The sequence below is a fragment of the Daphnia carinata genome, chromosome 6, assembly GCF_022539665.2.
Source record: "Daphnia carinata strain CSIRO-1 chromosome 6, CSIRO_AGI_Dcar_HiC_V3, whole genome shotgun sequence".
In the NCBI taxonomy this organism is placed as follows: Eukaryota; Metazoa; Arthropoda; class Branchiopoda; order Diplostraca; family Daphniidae; genus Daphnia; species Daphnia carinata.
The window spans coordinates 7719153-7745951 of NC_081336.1; the positions used below are offsets into that span (position 1 = coordinate 7719153).

Genomic DNA, 26799 nt, shown 5'->3' on the forward strand with positions numbered 1-26799 from the left:
AACGCATGACTATTAATATTTTGCTAAGTTTATGAGTGTCCGGAGTATTGTAGCACTTCATGGCAGTACATCTTCAATCGCCACAGTTGATGCATGTGCGTGCACTTAGTTCAATAATTCTCTTTAACGAAAAATGGCTAAAGAAAAAAAAAGTGCGATTAGCAAAGACACCACGAAACTGGCAGCATCTCCACTCACAGTGAAACCGAAAAACGTGAAACTGGTACCTCCGGACGGTGGATGGGGATGGGTCATCATCCTAGCTACAAGCATCAACCTGGTCAGTTGTAATCAAAACAGTTTCGAAAACAAGAAAAGTATTAATCTTCAGTTGTTAGATTTAAAATAAGAAAATAATTCTATACTTAAACTTTCTTCAAACCTTTCCAAAATTTGAACAATAAAACAATTGTAATATATTTGAAACATGTGCTGCATGTTTTTTACCGTTCTTTTGGCGGTGATGCAAACGGGCCACGCTTTACAAATGATCAATAGTGAACTTTTCGACTTTAAACTATTTTATGATAGGGGTCGGCAAGTTAATTACCTATTTCACTATACACAAAGATATGGTTAGTCATAAAGTTACTAATCACTTGAAGCAACGGTTTGTGTCAACATTTTATAACTTTCAAGGCAGTAAAGTCTTCCTTATCGTTTAGAAAAGGCGGTAAGGTTTTTTTAAATTGCTAGAATTAAAATGGATATTAGCAATAATTAATTACCTTTTTAATATAAACTAGTATAGTTTTGGTAATTCAAAGTCCGTTTTGCTTAGTCATAGTAGAAAAAAAAACACAGTTACCGTAGATTAATATGGTACGATCAATAATTTATCTTTATCACATAAACCAACCGTTTGACAGATGGTGCTTCCAACAACTGTAACTTGTTTCGGTGTTCTAGTGCCATTTATCATTCGCGAGTACGATTCAGCCAACATTGCTGGCGTCTCATGGATTCCAGGAATAGCTGTGGCCGTCCTGAACTTAACAGGTATGAAGCTGATGAGTTGCTTCATAATTAAACAAAAGCATAAAATTACTGATGTTAAAAATTATAGGTCCCTGGGTGTCGGCCATGTTGAAGATTTACTCTCATCGACGTCTGGCATCTATTGGTTCCGTAACAATGGTCGTTGCCATCATTTTTTCCGCATTCGCCGGAAGCATGCTAATTTGGTATGCGTCTTACGGACTTTTGCTCGGCTTTGGCTGCAGCCTTAGTGGTGTCATGGGTCTCTTGCTTTTGCAAGAGTATTTCCTAAAGCGACGACATATGGCTAATGGTATTGATTTGGTATTTTCAACTTACCTGATTATATCATTGAGCTTTTATTTTCTAATGCAAAGGTATCGCTATGGCCGGAGGATCAATTGGTCAGATGCTCATTCCCTTGATCATGCAGAGCTTGTTTGATGGTTTTGGATTGCGCGGTGGATTGCTGATCTACTCGGCTGTCGTGCTGCAAGGGCTCGTGGCTGCCCTCCTACTTCAGCCATCCAGATGGCACTGGAAACTAGAAGACACCCCAAACGTTGAAGTTGAATTGCTGGAAAAGCAACCGGAGCCAACGCCGATGATTCGGGATGTTGAAACGCTTTCAGCTGTTGGTAAGAGCCGACCCACCAGCTGGACTGGTAACGCTTTCATCAAGGCATCAGCCGACATCCGCCGAGTCCAGCAAATGGACGGCGACATTGTAAACTTGAAATGAAAACATTCATGTAAAAAAAAAGTGTAAAACTCATCAACTGACATTTACAGAACAGGATGCGATCTCGATCAGTAGCAAGCGGTCGTGGTAGTACTCACGATTCGGAGGCGGGCCCAGATTCCAGGACTACATCTATGCATGTCCTTAATTATTTGGGTAGCGTTGGCTCTTTAGTTTCCTTGGAACTAGCCACCGTCCATGAGATGCCAGTTACTATGTCGCTAGCGCAGATGCAAAAACAGTTGAAGACTCGCACGCAAACTGACGAACGACCAAAATGGCTCCAATTCATGCCTCGTTGTCCACCGGCTGCTAGCATCCTCGATTTAAATCTTATGAAAGATCCTTTCTTCATCGTCATGTCTGTCGTGATGGCTTTGGGCCGTCTGAGCTACCAGCAGTTCAACGTCCTGGTCCCGTCATTTGCTCAAAGTGTGGGGGTTCCACCAACAGCGGCTGCATCTTTGGTTACCATTCTAGCAGCGTCAGATACTGTTGCCCGTCTTGCTATTCCCATTCTGGCTGGAAAATTTTCCAAATATATTACGACTCTCACCGTCTTTTTAATCGAATTTGCCATCTGTGGTGTAGGCAGTTTTGGTAAGACATACTAATTGAGAAATGTTGTAATTAAATTACCTATCATTGTACCTTTTAGCTCTGGCATTTTCCACTGATTTCGTTGGCATGGTAATAAGCTGCGTTATCTACGGCATTGGAGTTGGAGGAATCACTGGTATGCAAGTGGTGGTGATTGTCCAAACACTTGGTATGGATAAACTAGCAGCCGCTTTCGGTCTTAACCTTTTCATTGGTGGACTAATCGTTTTCCCAGGAATTATCATCATCGGTACGTTACTTTTACCAACCAAAAAAAAAAATCAAGAGTAAACAAAACATTTTACTTATCCAACCGGTTGCAGGCTATATTCAGGTGTTAACGCAAAGTTTTGCTGTTTGTTTTCACATCGTCGGCGGTGTCTGCATCATGTGCTGCTGTCTCTGGGCACCGCTTCCAATGATGTTGCGACGGAGAAATGCCAACCTTCCAAAATAATAAGAGAAAAATGTTTTGTTTACCACGTCATCGAGATATACCAATATTTTTTTTTTTTGCAGAACCCGTCTTATAGTTTCCAATACAAAATGTAATTAAATTCAAAAGTCATATCTATTTTTTAAATCTTCCCCAATGTGTAAATCGATATCTACCGTGACATGAAACTCGTGCTCTTTCTCGGCTTTTAATTTAAAGCTGCATCGTAAATTAGTCTTTCATGGATTTATAGCGTTTTTTGCTTTCCAAAAACTGCGACGCGGTTTTAACTAAAGCGTCGAAAAAAAAAAAAAAAAAAAGACGAGTTCCATGTCACGCGTAAGGCAAGTGCAAAGTCACGGGGGGCGTTGATAACCGTTAGGCAGGATAAACGCAGCGTAGCTGTGTATGCGCAGATTCAGTGAGGAATTGTACACTGCGGATGTCTCGACAACAAAGACGACGACGTCATTTGCCCCACAAAGAAAAAAGGCGATGGGTTTTCACGCGTATCTTAGTTTGGCAAGTTGCCAAAGAAACATAAACACACACTCACTGCCCTGTTTTTGCAGTATAAAATCCGCGGAAACGGCAGTCACGTCGCAATCGAAAACCTACAACCATAGTAACTGGAACACTTCCCTCTAACAACAGTTTATCAGAAAACTAAACAAAGGATTTAACTCTTGATTTCATCAGTTCTCTTGACGCAGAAATTTGTGCGCTGTTCGCAAATACTTCAAGTTGACAACGTAATACATTCAAATGTAAGTTCACTGGCCGGTTCATTGACTTGGCTTTCACCAACATGTGAGGGTTATTATTGTTGATCTTCTTTTACCCGCCACACTACTGTTGGCGTAGTCATGCGCTGTGCAACCAACTAAAAATAGCCTTTACTAAGTTGACTTAGTTTCACTGCCAAGTAACAGTTTTTCGTCTCGCGTGTGCGTTGTGGTTTTAAGCAAAAAAAAAATTCGTTTGTCAAAGATAACTAACTAACTTTAAAACTTTACCATGTACGAAATCAAGATGCCTACTGAATGTACCGCCAACCCTCTTCAACGGGAATTGGCTGACAGTATCATCAGGTTCTCCCCATTGGTAAGTAATCAAAAGGATGCACAAACATACCGAGCTACGATGGAGAAGTTCAGTTGATTCCTTTGTTTTCTAGGATGATTTAAGGATACTCATTGCGTGTGGAGCCAGTCCCAATGACCCAGTAACACAAGGTACGTTCTATGGAAATTAAAAAAAGAAAATAAATATAATGGATATTAATATACGTTAAGGTTTGCGTCCGCTCCATTACGCGGTTTGGCAGCGTTACCTCGAGGCTGTCCAATTTTTACTAGTTCGTGGAAGCGACGTCAATGCTAGGGATGACTGTGGATATACTGCTCTACACTTGAGTGCCGAGCACGGCTACACAGAGATAATGAGTCTTTTACTTGAATATCAAGTAAGTATTTTTAAAATTTAAAAGAGCAAAAACAGTTAAACTTACCAGCATATTATTGTGATAGGCCAAAGTGAACTTTTCCGACAAGGTGGGCGAAGAAAAAGCAGATGCCGGCAAACCTAATCTATGCGACGAACCTTTGCATTTGGCCATCAAGAACGGTCACTATGAAGCGGCTCGCATTTTGCTCGAAAACGGAGCTAACGTGAACACACGTTATTTTTTCGGCTGTGAAATTAGCCTTATTTCAGCACTTAACCCAGAAGCCATGGAACTTTTATTGATGTATGGGGCCTATCCGGATTCAAGAGATCGTAGTGGATTAACTCCTCTAATGAAAGCATGTCGGAATCCACAGGTTAGTTAAAAAGAAATAAATGTCACTTATAAATTTGTTATTAAACTTACCCGTTGTTGATAGGCTACAGAAACCGTTCTGAAATTGATTTCCTATGGAGCAGACGTGAATGCCCAAGCAGACGAGCGGAACGATTACCGATCAGTACTTCATTATGCAGTCCTTTCAGGTAATCGTTCCATGGTGAGTCTCTTACTGAAACAAGGAGCACGACTTCGGCCACCACCAGGTGATCCAGCATTATCCAAGCCTTCGGTGTTGGATTTAGCCGTTCTTAAGGGTGACGTCGAACTGGTCAGGATGCTCATTGAAGCCGGTATGAAGATTTCTAGAAATCACACATCTCGTAATGAACTTTAATTGCATTTTTGCTTAAGGAGCTGATGTCAACAATACTTCATCGATTTTGGGTTCGGCGTTACACGTGGCCTGTGCCGACAATGTAGCAAATAGGGCGGAAATTGTCCGGCTTTTGTTAGAAAATGGCGCTAATCCTAACATAGCAGCCAGAAGCGACGAAGGATTACCACATCCTTCCATATTAGCTGAATATATTACATCCAATGGCAACAAGGATAAGCTTGATCACGAAGTTGTCGAGTTGCTGCTCCGTCACGGAGCACAGGTATGAACCTCACCTGCATTGCAAAAAGGAAAATTAAGTTAAACAAAAATCAACGTGTTCCCTAGGTGGTACTCAAGACACAACACCGTCATCCACTGGGATTGTACTCCATCTTACCTATTTTAGCACGACATCCGCGAGTCTTTTTAAATGTGATGGAAGCAGCAGAAAGTTTTGACAATGTCATGCTTAAACGCCTGAATAACGTTCCTCCGGATTTTAAACAAATTATTCTTGACCTCGCCACGCAACCCCTTTCTCTTCAACAACAATGTCGATTCTACCTGCGCCAACAATTGCAACCTAACATTCATCTTAAAATACCTTTACTCGAGATTCCTACAATACTTCAATCTTATTTACTCTTCGATATTAGCTAGCTGCATTACCCCAAGTAACATCATATCTTACGCATGACTTAAGCAATCCAATCCCCTATATTGTACAAAACATGCCGCGCCCATCTTGGAAACTCGTGCTATAAAACTGAAAAGTGGTGTTGTTGAATTTATACGTAAAATTATAGCCGCAGTTTAACTTATGCAAAAATATTCGAACGGATTTGACGCGGAATACAAAAGCCAATAAGCAAGTAAAACTTGGTAAATCTTAATTCTGTGCACAGTCGCTACCGACACACTGTACCAATAAAAATTATACCAATAATTACTCTACACAGCGTAGGTGACGTCAAACTCGCTCGCTTACCTTTAAGCTTTCCAAGCGGTGAAGTATTCCCCCCCCCCCTAGTATGTTTTTCAGCGTGGCTTCAGACCTCGATGCAAACACGTTGAGGAAAGCACTCGTATCAAATTTTTAGTATGGTTAGGAGTCCTTCTTGGTAACTGATTCTCCTTGTCCAAGACTAAAGAGCAATGAAGTTTAAATAATATAGCTTCACGTATAATAATTAATACAAAAATTCTATCTCACCTCGCTCTAAGTAGAACAAGTTTTCGCTTGTTCATAACGTCCCAGACGTTGTACAATGAGTTTTCGAGTGGTAGTTAAACGAGGTTTTCGACAATAAATCCAGCCTTGAAGAAAACATTCAGCACTTTTCTTTTCCAATAATGGAGAAAAAGAAATATGCGGGTAACACCAATGTTTTCATTCCATTGTCACCTTTAGGGAATAAAACCATTCATTAGTTGATCCAACTTTATAAACAAATACAAACTTAAAGTTTTATTTTCTTTACTTACTTCTACAGCACACCTAAAAATATGTTTAATACTTGATTTCACATGTACAGGAATATAAAATATTGCCACTCCTGATGGGTAAAGACCTAAATTCATGTGTGCCATTGCTTTTATTAGGGAGAAGAAAGTATGTAACTTCACATGAATAAACAGATACCTCACAACTGCTAGGAAAGCTAACTACCGATACGAAATTATCAGCAGAATTTTCAGAAACTTTTCTCATAGCGTATCATAGCTGATGTGAGAGTTATTCTTCAAGTCTCTTAAGTCCTAATATGTGGTTTGGGGCAACAGGTCTAACAAAAACCTAATAATGTGTAAATAATTTCTGATTCAAGTTACCTTAATCTTATCCTGAATGGTGGGAACAGAATCGGATATAGTCTGCAATGTTTTCATATGGTAAGGCAGAAATGACTGTATGCAATGTGACATGTTCCTTTAACATATTCAGCAAGTTCCAGAATGCGAAATTATTGCTATAGAATCACAACAGGAACTGTTAAAAAAATATAAATAACAAGAAAGAATGAAAACTGCTAAACACTTCGCTCAGTAAACTTTTTGTGGAAGTCCACTCCACTTCGCTTCCTGAATTTTTTTTGGTTGAAACATTTGCACCAGGAGCTACATAAAAACAGAACTTCACTATGAACCCTATGTGTGCATTGTCAGGGCATTGGTCAAATTGAAATAAGGGTGTAAATCTATCTAGGCAATGGTTTCTGTGACCTTTCACAGGTTACAGGTTCACATGTTACCCACTTGTGGATATCCTGGCTGAGTATACGTAAAATGATTCACCAACTTGTGTACGCTAATTTTATCAAATACGAAGCTATTGAAATGCACTACTAAACTGCCACGTGTTGGAAGACTAGAATGCAACTACGAAAGTACATTTGCTGTGTTCCTTTTCGTTATCACCGCCAACTAGAACTTAATCAGTAATCACTCTGAATCGGACTGAAGACGTTGCCATCAGAAAAGTCTCAAGAAAAGATTACATAAAAAAACAGCATATTCTTTCTCCTCTTAACATTAAAACTATTTTATCTTTAAACAATTCTTGGAATCTTTACATCTTCAAATACAATACAGCTTTTATATTTTCTAGAAAAACGGTGAAACTCGGCAGCGTGGTCTTGGATTAAAATGAGCTCTGTTTGCTTACCTTTGCCTTGTTTAGCTTACAATTTGGCGGGTAAATTACGTAGCTGTTTGTATCTTTTCCATTTCATCTAAAACGAATCACTCCGTCCAAGCTGCCAGAGAATTCTATGATCAATATGCTAACCAGCCTAGTTGTTCGTTTCTGTAACGCCTACCTGGGGCAATATCTGGAAAATCTAGACAAGAATCAACTTTCGTTTTCTCTCCTAAAAGGTCTACCCTGATTAACGCATAAAGATCGAACGGAAACATAATGCTTGATGTTTATTACAGGGAAGGCTGAATTGCAAAACTTGTCTATAAAAAAAACTGCTTTTGAAAATCTTAATTTGCCATTTTGTATTCATGGCGGATTTGTGGGAAAAATTTGCATTGACATACCACTTACACGAATAAGCAGTCAGCCATGGGTTATATCCTTCGATCAAATATATGTGATAGCTGGTCCCAAGACAAACACTATGGTAAGGATAGCTTTCATTGTTGTTTCTCGCTTCATTTTCATTCCAACAAAGCTTATGAACTTTTAGCCTCATAAGACACAAAAGGAAAAAAATGAAGATTTGGAGTCTCATCAATTCAAAAGAGCTGCTTTGGACTTGATGGAAGCTGAATGGAAATCAGATCTGGGGTTTCATGGATTAGCATTAATGTTGTACAATTCAACATGTTCATCTTGGATAAGCCATTTAACTAGTCTGGTGACTCATATTGTGCAAAACATTGAGGTAAGCCTTGTGAAATGCTGTGTTTTACTACAATATTGTGTTACTATCTTAGATTTCAGCTTAAAATGACAAAGGTCCACATCCGGTTTGAAGATGGTGGTATATCATGCCCTGGTAAAGTTATCGCATGTGGCTTACATCTCAAGTCATTCACTGCTCAGACGTGCGACGAAAAAAGGAAAACGTCTGAATTCCTGTACTATAATCCAGAGTTCATGTATAAGCTGCTGGAACTCAACGGATTGGCAGTGTATTGGGACACAGATGCTAACGCCTTCTGGGACCTGCCCCTTAGTGACCTGTGCAAGAAAATGAAATGCTGTTCGATGAAGCAAGATGCGTTCATTTTAACTCCTACTCATGGCTATGCCTACATTAAGAGGAACCGTACTACTACTTCCCTGCAATCCCTCGAGCAACCACGCGTTAAGTGTGATTTCGTACTCGACCAAGTCGACATTGAATTTCGTGATGCCCAATATTACCAATGCTGCAAAGTTCTTGAAATGCTATCTCGTCGTAGTAACCACAAATTCAATCCCAGGCGTCAATGGAAGTATGCCGGGGAGCGTATCATTGCTGCAATCCATGAAAGAAAGAAGATCGAGAACTGGCCCTTTCTGATTCGTCGCGTTCAAGATGTTCTTCTCTACGTTCGTTCTTATAAGGAACACTTGATGAATTCCTCTGCAGCCGCAAAATTCGAACTAGAACGTGAAAGAATTGAATCCGAATTTGAATTAGAAGAACTAATGATGTTACGGTCTATTGTTATGCGACAAATTTCCAGAAGCCGAAATATTTTCAATTGCTGGTACGACGACTTCATGACATGGTGGTATGCAGAAGGAAACTGGATGTACGCGGCAAATAACGAGTCAGTTATTAACAACACAACTGACCACGAGATCCTCGAAATGCTGCAAGAGGCCAGAAAAGATAATTTGATTCGAAAGGAAGACCTGCTTCCTATTCAATTTAGCTTTGCCTTGAAACATGGCTGTTTTCGCTTGTCTGTCTGCCCTAAGAGCATTGAAACTTACCAGCCGTCTAATCTTCTCGTGAAACTCGAATTGCGTGAAATCCTTGTCGACGTTTGGAAAGCACATCCGAAAATTGGTTGGATTAAACTGCATGTCATCGTCAAGAACGTTTCCTTATGCGACCGCATAACTAAATTTTTCCAAAGTTCTGCAAATCCAGAGGATGAGGCACCGCATTTTGATTTCGTAAGTTAATCCTATATAATCCTTAGAAACAGTGATTTAATTAACATTATTTTCAATAAGGAGTATGAAAAATATCCGCCTGATGGTGACTGGAAACATCGTTTGATGGTCACCATTATGCCTACAGAGTGCGTTTACAAACATGAAATTGTAGGCCAAATTAGAAAATGTTTTCCCATCCCCAAAAAAGAACGATCTTTACTAGGCCAGCGTGTCCACAAGGAAATCCGTTCTCGTCTTAATCTTGTCAAAAGCAAGGTTACAAAAATTTTAAAAATGACTGTAGCGAAGCTTTCAAATAATGAGGCGTGGGATTTGAAGATAAATGTCGGTACTCTACGCATTCTAATTGCTGATTGTCCTTTTAGTCCAGTTCCACTTACCATTGAGTTTGGCCCAATATATGTTAAACCCACGATCAGTTGCACAGTCGCCGACTTGACCTCCTTGTCCACGGACAATACCGTAGGCGAGCCATAGAAGACGAAAAAAAACCGTGCTGTTGGTCTCTTAGACTTACTACTTTCTTATTTCTGCGTCTTACAATGCAAGCAATTTTACGCTTACTTCGTTCCTGGAATGACCCACATCCCCGAAATTTATTAAATGTTCGATTATATCCCCGTTTCGTAATTCTTCTACTTGTTTTGGTGATTACACGCACATATAAATTCTCCCCATCCTATGTTACTCAAAAGCTCCAGCCAATTGTACAGAGGGTAGGAGTTCCACAATTCGGTCCCACGGACATCCGTGGTATATCCTATTTGGATAACGGTGACATCTTACGGACATCCGTGGAACTGCCTGACCTCCGAGTTGGATGTCCATCGGATACCGACTGAATATTGGAAGACCTCCCGGGAATATGCCGATGGATATCCGAGGGACGTCCTGCTGGGCGGGAAAAGGACAAGCCATGAACAAGTGATAATTATGAAAATTTCTTTGTTTAACCGTTCTTGGCTTAAGTAAAAAATAAATAATAAATAACGTAACACAACGATGGAATTCAGGTGAGAAATTTCTTTGTATTAACATACACAACAATAACATTCAACAGGTCTCTTGGTAGTTTGGAAGACAAATAAAAAAAAATCATTATTACATTAAATCCCCCTTACATTATTATTTTTTTCTTTATCCTTGCAATGGCGCAGCAAAGCCTGGATCACCTTGATGGCATCTTGCTCGGTAATTATTGGTTGAGTCCTTTTAGCGGCCACTAAAATGGAAAATATTACATACTATAAAAATTAATTACTTTTATTTCTCCTACTTATGATGGATTTTCCGATGTTCGTCTCGGAGAGGCACTCATTTCCTCTCTGTCCAAACCAGCTAAAATGCCTCCCTACATCCTTAGTGAACACTCGCCGTGTAATGAGCCGAATGATGGTTTTTGGTTCGTGACCACCAATTCCGATTAGATGATTGTTCTAAAACATAAATTTGCAATAATTAAACGAACGTATTAATAAGTATTAGAAAAATATTTACCAAGCATTTTTTAATCCAAGGTTTTTTCAGTTCTTCGTTAAAATTCTTAAAATCCTCCATTGTTGTGAGAGGAAGAGATTCCAAAAATTCTTCGTTTTGATCGTTTTCCACATCCTTTTGTTTGATAGCCGACTCGATGTTATGTAGTCGGTCAAGCACGGCGATTCCTAGAGAGCTTTGGTCCGTAATTCATGGGAAAGAGACACTATCCCTCGATGTACAAATTCATCGGGGGATTCTACATTACAAAAAAATGGCTTTTAAGTTAAAGACAGAAATAAAAAAACAGAAAAACACATACCACCGTGATGTTTAGAAATTCTGTGGCGTCTGTTATTTGCTCCGTTCCCAGTCGACACCAACAAGGGGCTGTTTGTCAAATTATCTGATGAATTTTCATTTCCCCTGTAGCCTACAAAATAAACAACAAAACAAAAATTGAAATTCCAAAATAAAAACAGAATGTTAAAGTTAGAATAGTTAATATTACCTTTTTTCTTTCTCAACTCTTTTTCGTGGCTGCTATAGAAATTCTTTTCATTACCATCAATTATTAAAGGTGGAAACTCGCTTAATGAGGATGCAGATCGACGAACTGGTGTGCCTTATTAAAAAAAACAAAGTAAGTTTAAGACTGAAGAGGAATTGGTAGGAATATGGATTAAAAAGTTTTTTTGTTTTCTCTGTTATGTGAATTTAAATTTGTAATTACCAATAGAAGACGAAAGGAACAATGAAGATGGAGGAGGAGGAGGTGGTGGGGACTCGTCTTCCGACTCATCACTCAAAATTTGAACGGAAGTTTTTTTCAATGAGGGTTTTGTTCGGGCTAAACTGCTATTATCAAAAATGTGTTTAACTTTCCTGGCGCTCCTACTGCGTTTTTCCTTCGGATCGAAGAAAAAGAAGAAAAGTCGCTTGAAAAAACACCGTGAGAACACCCGCAAAAAAAAAGAAAAGAAAATGATTAACCGATCTTGCATAAGCAAATCAATTGCCAAAAAAGTAGTAATAAACGGCAAAGATATGAAGCCGTCAGAAAAAAAGGTTCAAAAACGTGAAAACGAAAAGAAAAGGAAAGAAAAAAAAATAATCTTATCACGCAAAAGCAAAAGCTTATTGCCAAAAGAGTGATAAAAAACGGAAAAGCTGTTCAAGCGCCATAAAAAACGGTTAAAAACTTCGTTGTATAAAGCGCCCTACCATCACTCGCGAAATAAAAGAAACTTAAGTAACGAATAAGGCCAAAAATGATTAATTGATCTTGCATAAGCAAACATCAATTGCCAAAAAAGTAGTATAAACGGCAAAGATATGAAGCCGCCGGAAAAAAAAGTTTCAAAAATGTGCTTATCACGCAAAAGCAAAATCATTTGCCAAAAGAGTGATAAAAAACGGAAAAGCTTTTCAAGCGCCAAAAAAACTGTTAAAAATTTCGTTGTTAAAGCGCACTACCAGCACTCGCGAAAAAAAAAAAGAAATTTAAGTAAAGAATAAGGACAAAAAAAATGAAGAAAGAACTTAAGCATTAGAACGGCCTGAGGAAACAGTTTAAAAAATTGCCAGGCAAAGCCCCCTGCCAAAATCAACAAAGAAGAAAAAGAAAAGAAAAAATTTAATTAGTAAGACGTAAGTAAAGTCCAGTTGAAAAACCATAAAAAGAAAGTGAAAGTTGTGTGAAGAAAGAAGGCAATTCATTGCATTTGAAAAAGTAGCATAAAAAATTTCCATATATAATTAAAGGACTAACGCAATTATTTCTAATCCTAGTCGGCCTATGTCCCGACTAAGATATTCATCTAACTGAAGGTCCACTGACCATGGCCAGACAATTGGTTTCACGACGACACTGTGAAACCAATCCCGATACCTGTGCCCATTGAGGTGACAAGTCTCAATGCCCTTAAACTTATAGTAACAATGCCAGCACTCGAACCGTTGCCTATCCGTTCCGAGCCTGATACACTGTGTCCGGGAGCGGCCCAGCACTAGTTAAATGAAAAATTGACTTACGGTTTGCGAATCCATTTTTATCCAAAATAGTAGGAAGACTACGCAGCTGGGCAGAAACACAGCGGTCCGCTGGGCAGCAACAGAGGGGGCCGCTGGACAGGAACAGAGCGGGCCGCTGGACAGGAACAGAGCGGGCCGCTGGACAGGAACAGAGCGGGCCGCTGGACAGGAACAGAGCGGGCCGCTGGACAGGATCGAGAAAAGCACTTTTTTTACAGCACTGAAAGTATTCCGGAACGGCACAGCACACAGAGTAAGAGAAGCACTAATAGAAGCACTGTTAACGAAGAAAGTCACAAACGCCAAATTCACTAGTTAGTTTAGTTTTTGGTTAGTTTGCACGGAAACGCAGACCAGACACAGCACAAACAATAACCTGTTCCGTCAACAACTAAACGACGACTGGCAAAAACGCTGAATCAGCATGCGAAAATTTGGAAAGTCAGAACTACCATTTTTTATTATTTCAGCTCTCTTTCCCTAAACACCAGGGAATGGTTACATCTAAAATATCCTTTTATATAATAACTTTGATTATTGAAGCTTGAGTATTGCGTTTTTTTACAAGTATATAGTTTAAACATTATTGTAAGTTTTTAAAGCCCGTTTAAATAATAATTTTGAATTATTTAAAAAACAGCAAAAAAAATCTGGCACACATTGTGTTACTAATGCTTAATGCTAAATTCCAATTCAGTTGACGTCTGCTCGAGTGAGACACCAGAATCAGGCAAGTTTACATTTACTGTAGTTTATTTTGGTTAATATTACATTTTTTCTTATATTTAGATATCAGAGATCGACAATTTATACTTAGAGATGAATGGGATTATTTACCACTACTATCTTCCAAATGATGAAGAAGTTCACTTCAGAATTGTCATTGAAAAAGTATTTTTAAACATTGTGCATTATTTGGAGGTAACGTTCCATTCAATATGCCTGTATTAATATCATTTTAAAATACCTTTTAAAGCTGTTTGGTTTAATTAGGGCCCAAAAGATATTTTGTATTCCTATTATTGATGTTGTGGCTCCCCGAGCCAAAATAATCCCAAAATGAAGCAGAAATTTGCACTCCACACAATTGGTGAGTTCAACGAACAGTTTCATTAACATATACGTTTCAGTAAATACTTACTTGTTCTTTTTTAAGGTATCGATGGGATTCTTGGTGGTAAATGGTTACCTAATATTCCTCGTTTTCATCAAACAACTCAAACAATTCTTGGAACAACTCAAACAACCACACGATCACTGTGTAAAACCGCTAATGACTGAGGTTGCTACAATTAATAAAAAATTTCTCTAGTTTTATCCTTTAAATTTTTAAAATATTCTACAGTTGCTGAAACGGATCCTGAATGGCAACAAGCAAGTTAAACAGGCAGCTTGTTCAGCTTTTTCCACTCTTGAGGAAGAAGCATGCACAGAATTAGTACCTTACTTGGGCTTTATTCTGGAAACGGTTGTCTACGCTTTTAGCAAATATCAGCATAAGAACTTACTGATTATTTACGGCGCTATCCGCTATCCGATTTCAGCTAGAAAAAGAAAGAAAAACGTTAAAAAAAGGAATTTTAGGCCATGACCATGGACACCCCGACTTCTTTCATTACAGAGGCCAGTAGCGTCAGCAACGATTCGGCTTTTGTATCGCCGCTCAATACGCCGGTATCGGTTAACCGATCGCGCCATAATTCAGCCTCTAATCTGCTGGTCAATCGAGTTCGTCACTGATCCGGAGCCTCAATTACAGTCCGTCACGCGCCATATGCAACGCCTTCTCTGATGAATCACGGTCAAGATGGACTGTTTAATGCCTCTGTGCGCTCACGTCACAGTTCCTGTGGATCACCTTCATTGCTTCGATCCGCGCCTCTGTCGCTTCTCGTTCAATCCTTCCCGCAACAGGTAAAAAAAACAAAACACGTTTATTCATATATGACGTCATACCTAAAATTGCTCCCCCACATATTAGACGGAACCAAGAGGAAGTGAGCGCATCTGCCAAGATTTGCGTCAACGCCATGTTTCGGCCAGCGTAGTTCTGGGTTTGAGTCCTCACCAAATATCCGCTTCCGGCCTAGTCCAGACCACGCTTAACAATGCTGTGCCACATCTATGGGGTAGCTACCCACTTGCCCAAGAGATCGAGGGTCTTCTAGATTCAGCTCCGAGCATTGTCAATCGCTGACTCGGTCATGAATCGCTCACAGTCTGTCCCGCCTCACCGCATGTTCCAGCAATTCCAGTCTCAAGGTATCACCAGATATGAAACTGATCGCAACCCAACTGTAAGTCATGTCTCATACGGTCGTATGGTAGTTGGACAAGGCTATGCGACCGCGTCGCAACCCAGCACGCCCTTCGCTTGCGGCAGCAGGAATTTCACGTACAACGCATCCGCCATCAGCAGCCCGTACAGCTACACGGCCACGCCCGTACCCGCCGAATGGAACGATTTCAATTCGAATGCCAACAATGGTGAAATCAAATCAAAGAGAATTGTATTTTTTTTTTTACGTAACTGATCCTCTTGTACCCAAAGGCGATGCAGGAACGGAGGGCTTCGTTCAACTCGATGCTGCCCAACAGGAGTTGGAAAACTTCCACGAGATCATTAGCGAAGTCTACGCCAACAATCATCAGGAATTGGCTCCGTGCCTCGATAGATTAGGTGCGGAAGCTTTACAAGATCCTTCTTCCGCCAATTTTTCCCAAATTAATTTTCAAGGATCTAATTCTGGTACGTTTATCTGACCTTCTTTGGATTGGAAGTGTTATTGTAATTAATTTATTTTGAATGCAGCCGTAACCAATATGGATTCCGATCTTTCGTTCAGTTGTTCGGACAATGGCGATGGCTACCCTTTGTCGGAGTTGAGCGATTCCGTGACACTACCGGGATTGTTTGATCCAGAAGATTTGGCCGCAACTCTGGTAGCTTTGAAAGAAGCTCCCGAATTGAATCGACTGGTCCAGGATGTGGCCGATGGGCAGCAGTCTGTCGCTTTACCACAAGGCATGTGAATCAACGCACCTATACTGAAGATCCCCTAGTCCAGTCAGCCGCTCTCTCTCCTGCTCAACTCTTGATTTACTCTTTTTTTCATTCTCTATATTTTTAATGAGTTTAATCCATTGCATCCCAACGCATTGAAAAAAGAAACTAAAAAAAGCAACTAATTCTTACAGTAATAATACTAACTTAACAATTATTATTTTGTCAATAAATTAACAGGCTAGTATGCAGCAATCCGATCAAAAACAATGTGTTACGTAATGTGTTTAACATTTTATCATGTCATTTGCCGTGGTCTAATTTTTAATAAAAAAATTTTTTCTACGAGAGTTCAATTTTATAACGGACATTTTTATTACATTATATATTAAATCCTTTTCGAAAACGATTTAAAACATGGTTTAAATGTTTTTTAACAACGTTTATTTAGAAAAAAGAAAAAATATTTGAACTCCTATTTGCTGTTGTAGGGACGTCCTCAGGATCTTGTTTTGGAACCTCCACCGGGCTTCAAATTCTAATAGCCGACGGACATCCATGGAACAACCCGATATGGCACAGGATATCTAACGGATGTTCGGATCCCAGTCGGACATCCGACGGCAGAGATGTGCTATGTGGGATGTGGATCTTTTTACTTTCTTTACAATCAAACAGAAAGTGACGCCACGAATAATATGATTGCTATCATCATGAACTTTCTTACGCGATAATGGACACCGCTCTCTATGTTCTTGTCCCTAGAAAGTAATTAGGAAATACACATCCAATCATAAAACAATTGACAGTATTCATGGAGCATGATTGGAATTGTATGCTGAAATACCTGTTGATTTTCTCCCACATCCGATTTGAATAAGTTTTACTTCTTATAAAGGGATACTAGCATGGTTCATTTTCTTCGGTGGCACTCCATTCTTGTTAGTGAAAATTGTGATGTGGGCTTGTTCAGGAAACAAATTAGAACATTTTAAAGAAAGAATGTTTCACCTGAAACAGTTCTGCATAATTGGGTTTACTTTCTCATGTTGTTTCAAGCTCATTGTTCCAACAGGTATCATTGGCCCAAAGTTGCATCACAATTTCTGTTTTATTGAACATTCAAGATGTCACAGCATCCACTAAAACAAGTTTTCGTTGGGGTAGATACTTTGACGAATCATTATCCTGTCACTGACCTGTAAAAGATTTATACTCATGAAACGAACTACCTTACGCATTTCTATCTCAAAACTGTATATTGTTAAAGTAAACTCACCAGATAGCTATCAATATGGCCTTTTTCTTTATCCATCTGAAATATGATCGGATTAAATTAGATTTAAAGTTATGCTATTCATCCTGCTTGATGAAATTTTCATTAAACGTACCTGCCTGTTCGGTGCAAACACATACAAAACATGAAACACAAACGTAAACATCGTTCTCTAACAAGCAAAAATGGACAATGAATGGCTGTCAGGCTGTGGCACATTATCAGATGACGCCACTGTAGTAGGACTGTGCATCTTCACACTGACGACCGCCATTGCTTTCTACAAACTCAGAAAAATTCGTAATATGACTTTTAAAAATGCATACCCAAGACTGTTTAATACTAATGGAAAAGCACGAAGGAAAAATGAGACAAAGAATGACAAAAAATAAATGTATCAAACCTAATTGTGCTTCTTTCCTTTCTCTGTACTTTGATGGCTGATGCGTCTGCTAGCTTTTGGAACGTTCGAAACCGTTCAAGCGGATTTAACTTACTTATGGGGTTTTGATACTGGAATTAACGACGAACTACATTAATTTTTGCCGTAAATGGTGTCCCAATGATTGGACAGCTTGTAGAGTCATTCTTGAGCAGGTAGTCGGCATTTATCCCTTCGTTAAAGAGAGCCATTCCCAAAGTCACGATAACATAATACTTCAGCGCGAAAGCGGGCAAACTTTTCAACACACACCATGTTTTTTTTGTTTTTTTCCCGGTAGTTTTGATTCCAAAGAAACAGTTCAAATGAAAAGAATGGAGCCGGCACCGTTTGCTGTTAACGCCCTCCTTGGGGATAATCCAGTACTTAAGCGACAAGCAACGCCTTCCCCTCTTCTGCAGAAAAGCGGCTCTGTTTGGAGAAAGAAGAGATGAAGTGAGACCATGAACTCAGGTTGTTTGACCTCGAGTGGCCTTAAATACCCTCAGTGCTTCCCACGAACAACCATCATTCGCATTTCCATCAATGTCCTACCATGTTCTCTGTCAACTCTACTCCTCTAGGTATTCCTCAGCACTCTCTGGTAAGACAATTAATCTTGATCCGTTTAATTCTAATACCTATTCGAATTACACTGAGTAATAAAGGTTGCTTACTTTTACTTCATAGGGTCCATCATTAGCTACTTTATCGATAGAAGTCAGCTATCCATTCCATTCGCATCTTATCGGCAGATCAGGGCAGAACATCAATCGCACGATGAAAGAAACTGGAACCCGCATTCACTTCCCAGATCGCAATCGCATCAGCAACGAAGTCAAGAGTAATAGCGTAATGATTCGGGGTGAACCAGCTAATCTTGAAAATGCTCGCCAACGAATTCGGGTAAATCATTATTTTATAGCCAGATCTTTTCAATTTACCTTACATATGTTTTGAATTGTCCAGGCGGATATACCGGTCGAATTCATTGTAGATTGCAGTTTTGAACGGATAAATGTCGTTGGCCAGTCGTCGCTCCTGCAATACTTTTCAACTACATTTGGCGTTGTGTTGCGTTTCTATCCAAAGGTTGATGGTGTCAACTGCCAGGTTAACATTCGTGGACATCAGAATGGTATCAAAGAGCTGAAAGACTCCGTAACCTACTTTAGACGACTAATGCATAATAACCTGGTACGAGAATTTCCAATTTCCTCCGACCTTGTTTTAATGTTGAATTAAACACAGGACACCGTTGTAATGAAGGTAGAGACATCCTTCGACCACGTTTGGCTTATTCGGGACCATATAAACAAAATTGTGGCAGCAACAGGGGCTGGCATTCGTTGCCCCGATGTTTCTGTTTTGAAAGATCTACCTAAAAAGTATTGCGTTTGGATCCGTGGTTCTTTCGACCAAGTTTACTTGGCCAGCTCGATGCTACACGTATGTGTTTTGTGCTCATTTGTAAAGTTTAAGACTTACAACTTACTTTTTTTGTAGGGATTGTTGCCAATGCAGCTGATAGTTCAAGTTCCACCGAATCGTGTTGGTTGCAGTTTTCTGGTTGAAGCGAAGGACGTCGATGTTTTCGCCCGTTTAGAACGCTCCGTGGATACTTTGACAATCCGACTTACTTCTTACGAATGGAATGCACGTATGTAAATTGTAAATCATTTAAGTTTTATGGTGTTCATTATCCTTATGGACTTGTATCAGGAAATTTGTTTGATTTGCTACAACGCTGCCTGGATCAACCCAGCATTCAGGCCGTCATGCCTAATTTACCGTCGAATTGGTTAGGAATTGCCGATATAACTCGTAACACTTTCAGTAAGTTACTCTGCTCACATCCATCTTTGTGTGGTTATTCATATGATTCCATTTTCTCCATAGTTTCAGCTTCCCAAAAGTTGTCAAACTTTTTGTCTTCAAATGACAGCAGTTGTGCTCAACAATTCAGTGCAATGGTGATTGATATGCCCCAATCGTCCGGTCTTTCCGATCAAACTTCCAGCAGCACAAGCTTGCCATCTCCAAGTAAATTAAAGTTCTTGACTAATTAAAAACTGATTTAAATTCTCGTTTCGCCTGCTTTAGTAAACGAGACTTACAACCAACCATCACTTGCAGCTTCTCGATTTGACCTGGATTCATCTCGACATCTATCACAGCTCCTCGAGACGGTCGGGCTGTTTCATTATTCAGGTAAATATTAAATTTTTATTCACCCAAACTTCTTATTTGACCTTTTGCGTCTGTCAGATCTCTTTAAGCAGAACGAAGTTGATCTGGCGATGTTTACGACTTTGAAAGACGACGATTTGATCACTATTGGGATCGTCTCGTTCGGTGCCAGGAAAATCTTGTTAAATGTCATTCAAGGTATACGTTAATTACTCGTTTTAATCTTTTAAATTGATATTGACAGACATTCATTTGTAGAACTGCGTCGCTGATGTTCACGTCGTTTTCTTCATTGTCAACTGATTTAGACTTATTTTGTGTTTCTTCCTGTTTCACTCACACGTCACTGTCAACCTTCGGACTCAGAATTATTTTTCTTGCGTTGATCATTTCCCTGGACCTCTTCATGATACTTGTATATATGACCACTTCACTTTTGATCATTACAAGCTTGACTCCTGAAATATGTAGTTACGATTAATTTCAAATTTACCTCCGTAACATGAGACGTCACTATTGACTCTCTGCAATTGGTGCAAATAGTATGTTTACCTTCGATTTCGTAAATGAGAGATTCACATCTCACAATCCAAAGCAACTCTCACCAGGACCGACCTTAGATGGCACTTCATAGGGAAGATACATCGATTAGGATGTTTGCAACAGCTCGTCATGAAATTCCAAATCGATTTTGAGTTCACATCGCTTATGTAACGGATGATACCCCAATTTTTCCACATGACAGACAAACATTGCTGCCTGTAAATGTATTCCTGGCTGTTTTGCATGGCAAAATATGTTAAAAGCTGTTTCCTTTCTTTTCCTGCAGTGCTTTATCTAAAACGAAAACAAACCTTGCAACTCTATACCCCCGCTACTTCGTAACTTCATGCTCTTCCGCGCAGAAAAATGTAAGATGACAAGCTGATACTCAGGGGATGTGCTGCAACAGCATGGAAGAATTCACGGATATACAGGAATTGGGCGTCCTCTATCTGAATACCTAGGTGAATGAAAAATCGAATTTGCTGCTGACTGCAGTAAAAGTAATAAGAAACATTACCGTTTTGCAGACATGACGTCTTTTTGTTGTGTACAAACATCAAAAAGGGAAAGGTTGTTCCATGCTGGCCTTGATGCTAGAGATGTTCGGAATGTGCCGGGCTCCACACACGAGAAGTATATGAACTGTGCGGACAATAGAAATGTCAAACAAAAGGTGAATTTAATTACCTTAAGATTCAACATCGCTGCATACGGGGGATATGCTAATAATTAAAGTTTTGGCCTACCAATGAAAAATCAATTTTCCTAGAATGGAGATCAATGTCTCGTACTTCTATACACATGAGTTTCCTACTCAAGAGAAACTATACCTTTTCACATTTACTGTATAGGAAATAATAGCATTCTGTATCATTTAATTGTTAGTTAATAAAATTGTTATCTATATTTTTACCAACTGCTGAAGCTAAGGGTAATCTAAGGTTGCGTACATAATACTGACTTGACGAGATTTTCACAAAACAGAACTTTGAACACAACGGCATAATGCTTACTTGTTATATTGCAAAAGATGCTTTGCGTAAGTTCGAGCAGCCTATTTTGAATTTCACCAGAAATTTAAGGGGCGAATAAAGTTCTAGTTTTCCATTGATCGGATTGCTGCGGGACCTGCGAATATACAGCGGTACAAAAAGGGCAATACATCATTTCATAACGTGAAAAATTGGCTGAATATCATGAAACTGGGAGCTTAACGTCTAGTAGAAACCTTTACCATTGTTTTAACATTGTAACGAGCCAAACTATTTGACGGACATAGCTCTTCGACTGAACTTTCTTAAACAATACGGTTCGTTTGACTAATGCCATTTAGAACTTCAGCATGTGAAGCGGTAAAAGGTCTGGTGGTTAACAACTTTGGTAGTTCATTAAACAAGATATCTGTAGTTAACTTACTTGTTTTGATTTCCACGCCTTTTATGGGATTGCAGATGTTACTTGTCGCTGTGTTTGATCATAAAAAGTTCGAATCTGGACAAAAAAAAATTAATAAAAACGTATCCATTACTGTATTGGTATGGATTTACATGTGGTTAATTCATTGTGGATTTGTTGATTGCAGCAGGTACAGAGTTGTTGTATGCCCCAGATTGCACAGATACCTTTTTTGGAGAAATCAATATCTTTTGCTGTGGTTTTGGAGACAATGTAATTTGGGCAGTGACCTACGAAAACAAATCCTATTTAAATAAAACCATTTTTTTAATGATTATTCTGTCATTATGGCCCTTCCCAAGTTTGATTAAAATATTTAACTTTACTTGAGACTGTGGTTTCCAGCTTGGAGCATAAAGAACATTCTGGAATCTGTTGAATTAATTGCTTTTCACCACAGAAACATGTGACTTTAGGTTGTCTGTGTTATACAACTTTCAAAAACTTCCTAGTCTTCAGCCATAAATAAATCATACTAAGGCATTCTTTATCACGTTAAACTGGCACGTGGTTTGACTCTACTTCAATATTGAAAAAAATAAAATAGTGCAGTTCCCTTTTTAAATTATGTAACGCCCTCGTGACGTGCAACACATGCCAACCGATTGTATAACGAAACGTTCACGAGGACAACGTTTTTGTACCACGTGAACACGTCCTATACTTCTGCGAATCGTAAACAAACTATACAAATAATATTTTAATTTAGTAGGCTCGTGTACTTACATAAACCGTCGACACGATTTTCAACTTTTATTCAAGCAGAAAAACATGAGGTTCGCAGAAATGCACCGAAGCAGTCGATAAACTGTACAGTCACGGTTGCCATGTAAAAATCTGATGTGGAGATCTGACTGTTTTATTTATTAAAAAATAAAAATTAACGCGAAAACCATTTGTTTCCGCGATCGAAAACATGGGTCATTATCAAAATATTTCAAGGGTTCAACTAAGATGATCCTACGTCTTCGCTGACATTTTTTTTATGCTTGTTATTGTTATTTAAACTTGACAAGTGATGTTTTTGACAGATCCTACATGGCGAATAACCCAGGACTAGTTAACTGCGTGGAACAGAATGAACTTGTTGGCAGTCACTTTTGTTTTCATAGTATCAAGAACGAGTAATTACGAGTATCATGTCTGGCTATTTTTCTTCATTTAAAGACTTTACGTGAAAATTAAATTCAACTGGCACAGGAGGGAAAAAATTAGCTAATGATAAGAGTACACATTGGGACGTACGTATAATAATGTTATCCGAAAGTTTACGTTTCTTATAGTTTCCTGAATAAGTTCCTGAAACTTGTCTAGCCTGGTAACTTGCGTCATCAGCGGCGTTTAAACTTTCTAATATTCCTAATTTTTTCACAAATTTGCATTAAGAACATAAGATATGGCAAATGAATCTGAACTTAGGTCATACAAAAATTTATAATCCTCTTTTCATTCCTGTGAGATCGATACCCGTGTTCGCTTTTCAAATTGGTTCCTAAATCAAGTCTTTTTCATTTCAGCTTAGCCGTCCCTCCTAAAATTTCTGGGAGTTGCGAACGACAGATATTTCCAATGAGAAAAACATAACGCACTACTGACGGGGTAGGAACATCTTGCGCATCTGCGCTGAAGATCCCTCGTCGCAAAGTATAAAAGACGCTCATACTCTCAGGACTAATTTCAGTACACATGATACCTGAAAAATAGAGTGCAACCGGAGGTCACTTTTAGTCTTTCATACAAAACAATGGCATATCGTACTGCATTTTTATGTTTCTGTTTCCTATTTCTTTGTGGATGTGTTGGATCGGCCCCAAATATTTCGGAGACTTTGTATCTTGGTGAAGTGGATAATGGAACGCAAGGGCATGCCGGTGGTTTTGCACTTAACGGTAGCGGATGGTCTGTCATAACTGGAAATATCTCTGCTAGCAGTACAGGTCTACTCATGCCCGAATGGGTTTACTTGTCAGCAGGCGCCTATTTGTTATTCATTAGTGCCATCGGTTTGATTATGAACATTGTAGTCATCATCATCATCTTGAATGACCCGCAGGTAATTAACAATGGCATCCTAGGGAATCCCATTATATGTATATTGGATTGGTAGGGAATAATTGATAGAATCAATTACGTATCTTTAATTTGATGATGGTAAAACCACGTTTGTTAGGGGGATTCGGCTGGTAGAGCCACGTTCACTGTGCCTATGAAAATGAATAATAATTGGAAATCTATTGATCGTGTTTTAATTGTAAAAACGAAATTACCCGCAACAGCACACAATAGTCTGAATGTTTGAATTTGCATGGATTCTTTAAGTGGAGGTCTGTGGCTATAGAAAGTCGCGTATTTAAGAATGACATAGCAACAGTAAATTAGGATCAGAACAGTATCAAAATGGACTAAATTATCATGTTGATTGCGCTGCTCAATTTTCTAACAACCTAATGGGGGCCCTAAGAAAATGACGCCCTTGAATTGGATGCTTCTCAATTTGGCGTGCTCCGACGGTGCCATTGCCGGTTTTGGGTAAACAAATTAGCGAAACAAAAGAAAACATCTTTCTTAACTTGATTTTTCTAATGGGTTGATTAGGACACCAGTGTCAACGGTCGCTGCTTGGCAATTTACTTGGCCTTTTAGTCACGAGCTGTGCGTAGCCTACGCCATGATTATGTCCACTGCAGGTTGTGAGAGTAAAACAAGAGTTAAATAAATCAAATTACTGTTTCAAAATAATTATAATTACCAAGAATTTACGTTTTAAGGTATAGGATCCATTACAACTCTAACAGTATTAGCTCTATGGCGATGTCATCATGTCATCTGGTACTCAGCTAAGCGCAATGGACCTTTTACTGATCACAATGGACGACTTGGATTTCGCCAGGGAGCTTTTCTTTTAACGCTCATCTGGGCTTATACGCTGGCCATCACATGTCCGCCACTCTTCGGATGGGGCCGTTACGATCGAGAAGCAGCTCATCTCAGGTAACATAAAATTAATTTTAAAAACATTGAATTAAATACCAAGAAAAAGAAAATCGTATCACAGCTGTTCGGTGAATTGGGAATCGAAAATGGACAACAATCGATCCTACATTTTCTACATGTTCGCAATGGGATTGTTCGTGCCGCTAGTGGCCATCACCATCTCCTACACCAGCATCCTAGTCTTCATTCAAAAGGTTAGCTTAAATAATATCCCGACATATTCGAATCGATCCCTACAATTTGGAAAATAAATCTTTTTCTCCTTCACGACAAACAGACGAGCAAAATGAGAAGAAAATTAAAGTCGACGCTTCAATTGGCTTCTGCCGGGCAACAGAATGACAACAGCAGCGATCCAGTGGAGAAAAAAGTGACCGTGATGGTAGCTGTCATGATTGGAGCTTTTGTAATCGCCTGGACTCCATACTCGATCCTGGCTCTTATCGAAACGCTCATTAGCGACACGGCAAACATTGCCAATTATTCAAATACGACACTCATTAATAGCGATGAAAATTTCTTTTACAATGGAGCTGTTTCACCCCCTTTGGCAACAATACCTTCATTGTTCGCAAAAACGTCTGCTGTACTCAATCCCCTTATTTACGGACTTCTAAACACGCAGGTATTTATCAATCACATTCATTTTTATTAGCGCTTTTAATTTTTTTTAAACATGAATTGTTTGAAACAGTTCCGCTCGGCTTGGAAGAAATTTTCATTACAGTTCATCTGTCGAAGGAAACATCGCCATAAAAAGCGCAAGTGTGCAAGTCACGAAGGACGTAGTAATTATTTACGGAGATTATTCAACTATGCTGGGAGATCTAACTCGTTGGCCATTATCCAACGATCCAGCACGAAAGAAATGGTTTCTAGTTACTCGCAAAATGCATTGGCACTGGCGAAACAAGAAGTCAGCAACACGCACATTCCGCCAGCCCCGCCCAATTCACAATACGACGCTATCGAACGCGATGAGTTGGATGTGTAGATGTAAAGCAACAGAATAATTCAATTTCAGCCAAATCTAATTGTCGAAAAGTTTTTCCAACTATTTAACAGGTTACTCAACTATTTGTTCAAAATGTTTACATCAACACGTTTAAATCGCGTCAAATGTTTTTCTCCCATCGTTATTCTTCTAATTATATCTTGGATAATCTATAAATATTTATATTAATTTATCGACTCGAGTGCTTGTTTTGCTTAAGGGACAAACAAAAAACATGATTGACAGATTGAATGTTGTTTTACGATAATGATAGGTGCACAATCTCAGATTTGTTTGGACTTCCATTGAGACAGCCTAATGTTTTCAAAACAAAATATGAGCATTAAAAGCTTTGAAGCAAATTATTATCGGTCTTATCGACTTCGTATCTTGTTAGGCTTTCCCCCAACTGACTTTGCTACAGTGATTTCCAATCAGCGTTACGAGTGACCCTTAAGCAAACAAGCATATTAAAATGATTAGAGATTAGAACGAAAACAAAGATTCGAGGCTTGTTAGTAGGACGACCTGTTTGAGGAGAGACGAAAGACGTATAACAAGTTAAAATACTGCATGGTTTATACACCAACTTTAACAACTAACGAATAAAAACAAGGAAATGCTTACGAGTTTAAATTATTAAGGGAAAAACGGTAACGTCCGCTACAACAATGATGCCAAGAATCCAAACTTCTGATACTGCAAAAATCTTTTCATCTTTTTCCATGTGCACAACATGGATGAAAATTGTTTAAAAAGAAAAGCTTTAGATTTGCCTGCTCTTTCTTTTAAAACCTTTTCAAGCCTTTCAATGAAAGCTGAATTTTGAAATAGCAAACTTGTCCAGTAATTCTCAAAATCATT

The 26799-nt window shown here is 39.0% G+C and overlaps 5 protein-coding genes, 2 long non-coding RNA genes and 1 pseudogene across 7 annotated transcripts; 6 read left to right on the forward strand and 2 right to left on the reverse strand.

Moving 5' to 3' along the window:
* The first annotated feature begins 16 nt into the window (after window positions 1-16).
* Window positions 17-2884, forward strand: LOC130702086 (uncharacterized). Its single transcript, XM_057523753.2, has 7 exons — window positions 17-280; window positions 870-999; window positions 1067-1291; window positions 1356-1705; window positions 1771-2320; window positions 2379-2570; window positions 2644-2884. The coding sequence occupies exons 1-7, from the start codon at window positions 134-136 to the stop codon at window positions 2775-2777; spliced, it is 1728 nt and encodes a 575-aa protein (XP_057379736.1). The 5' UTR covers window positions 17-133; the 3' UTR covers window positions 2778-2884.
* On the reverse strand, window positions 1934-4021 carry LOC130702123 (uncharacterized). Its single transcript, XR_009004231.2, has 5 exons — window positions 3891-4021; window positions 2626-2765; window positions 2360-2524; window positions 2116-2300; window positions 1934-2052 (listed from the first exon to the last, which is right to left on the reverse strand). It is a non-coding gene; the product is annotated as an uncharacterized LOC130702123 (long non-coding RNA).
* LOC130702092 (putative ankyrin repeat protein RF_0381) lies at window positions 3255-5802 on the forward strand. The gene is made up of 8 exons (XM_057523762.2): window positions 3255-3523; window positions 3789-3860; window positions 3934-3991; window positions 4052-4221; window positions 4286-4579; window positions 4643-4895; window positions 4957-5204; window positions 5270-5802. Exons 2-8 carry the CDS (start codon window positions 3789-3791, stop codon window positions 5582-5584), a joined length of 1410 nt encoding a protein of 469 aa, XP_057379745.1. The 5' UTR covers window positions 3255-3523; the 3' UTR covers window positions 5585-5802.
* Window positions 5803-7701: 1899 nt separating this feature from the next.
* Window positions 7702-10030, forward strand: LOC130702463 (intermembrane lipid transfer protein Vps13D-like). The gene is made up of 5 exons (XM_057524132.2): window positions 7702-7798; window positions 7859-8049; window positions 8116-8313; window positions 8373-9542; window positions 9603-10030. The coding sequence occupies exons 1-5, from the start codon at window positions 7702-7704 to the stop codon at window positions 10020-10022; spliced, it is 2076 nt and encodes a 691-aa protein (XP_057380115.1). The 3' UTR covers window positions 10023-10030.
* A 4612-nt stretch (window positions 10031-14642) lies between these two features.
* LOC130702095 (uncharacterized) lies at window positions 14643-16178 on the forward strand (annotated as a pseudogene).
* Window positions 16179-18312: 2134 nt separating this feature from the next.
* Window positions 18313-20306, forward strand: LOC130702093 (protein bicaudal C homolog 1-B-like). Its single transcript, XM_057523763.2, has 10 exons — window positions 18313-18360; window positions 18447-18662; window positions 18726-18953; window positions 19008-19205; window positions 19263-19416; window positions 19479-19592; window positions 19656-19799; window positions 19860-19967; window positions 20025-20144; window positions 20205-20306. Exons 1-10 carry the CDS (start codon window positions 18313-18315, stop codon window positions 20216-20218), a joined length of 1344 nt encoding a protein of 447 aa, XP_057379746.1. The 3' UTR covers window positions 20219-20306.
* A 2607-nt stretch (window positions 20307-22913) lies between these two features.
* LOC132088116 (uncharacterized) lies at window positions 22914-24847 on the reverse strand. The gene is made up of 4 exons (XR_009421348.1): window positions 24708-24847; window positions 24215-24628; window positions 23706-24151; window positions 22914-23640 (listed from the first exon to the last, which is right to left on the reverse strand). It is a non-coding gene; the product is annotated as an uncharacterized LOC132088116 (long non-coding RNA).
* Window positions 23638-26150, forward strand: LOC130702461 (rhodopsin-like). Its single transcript, XM_057524130.2, has 7 exons — window positions 23638-24000; window positions 24409-24476; window positions 24543-24634; window positions 24716-24938; window positions 25003-25135; window positions 25219-25566; window positions 25636-26150. The coding sequence occupies exons 1-7, from the start codon at window positions 23692-23694 to the stop codon at window positions 25933-25935; spliced, it is 1473 nt and encodes a 490-aa protein (XP_057380113.1). The 5' UTR covers window positions 23638-23691; the 3' UTR covers window positions 25936-26150.
* Window positions 26151-26799: the final 649 nt, after the last annotated feature.

Excerpts from the sequence above, each read along its gene's own strand:
- LOC130702086 (XM_057523753.2), top strand. The coding sequence starts at position 134 with ATGGCTAAAGAAAAAAAAAGTGCGATTAGCAAAGACACCACGAAACTG. Across the intron at positions 281-869 it reads TAGCTACAAGCATCAACCTG|ATGGTGCTTCCAACAACTGT; the intron begins GTCAGTTGTAAT and ends ACCGTTTGACAG. Across the intron at positions 1,706-1,770 it reads AGCAAATGGACGGCGACATT|AACAGGATGCGATCTCGATC; the intron begins GTAAACTTGAAA and ends TGACATTTACAG.
- LOC130702092 (XM_057523762.2), top strand. The coding sequence starts at position 3,789 with ATGCCTACTGAATGTACCGCCAACCCTCTTCAACGGGAATTGGCTGAC. Across the intron at positions 4,222-4,285 it reads GTCTTTTACTTGAATATCAA|GCCAAAGTGAACTTTTCCGA; the intron begins GTAAGTATTTTT and ends TTATTGTGATAG. Across the intron at positions 5,205-5,269 it reads TGCTCCGTCACGGAGCACAG|GTGGTACTCAAGACACAACA; the intron begins GTATGAACCTCA and ends CGTGTTCCCTAG.
- LOC130702463 (XM_057524132.2), top strand. The coding sequence starts at position 7,702 with ATGCTAACCAGCCTAGTTGTTCGTTTCTGTAACGCCTACCTGGGGCAA. Across the intron at positions 8,050-8,115 it reads GTCCCAAGACAAACACTATG|CCTCATAAGACACAAAAGGA; the intron begins GTAAGGATAGCT and ends ATGAACTTTTAG. Across the intron at positions 9,543-9,602 it reads AGGCACCGCATTTTGATTTC|GAGTATGAAAAATATCCGCC; the intron begins GTAAGTTAATCC and ends ATTTTCAATAAG.
- LOC130702093 (XM_057523763.2), top strand. The coding sequence starts at position 18,313 with ATGTTCTCTGTCAACTCTACTCCTCTAGGTATTCCTCAGCACTCTCTG. Across the intron at positions 19,417-19,478 it reads TTCTTACGAATGGAATGCAC|GAAATTTGTTTGATTTGCTA; the intron begins GTATGTAAATTG and ends GACTTGTATCAG. Across the intron at positions 19,593-19,655 it reads TATAACTCGTAACACTTTCA|TTTCAGCTTCCCAAAAGTTG; the intron begins GTAAGTTACTCT and ends TTTTCTCCATAG.
- LOC130702461 (XM_057524130.2), top strand. The coding sequence starts at position 23,692 with ATGGCATATCGTACTGCATTTTTATGTTTCTGTTTCCTATTTCTTTGT. Across the intron at positions 24,635-24,715 it reads CATGATTATGTCCACTGCAG|GTATAGGATCCATTACAACT; the intron begins GTTGTGAGAGTA and ends TTACGTTTTAAG. Across the intron at positions 25,136-25,218 it reads TCCTAGTCTTCATTCAAAAG|ACGAGCAAAATGAGAAGAAA; the intron begins GTTAGCTTAAAT and ends CACGACAAACAG.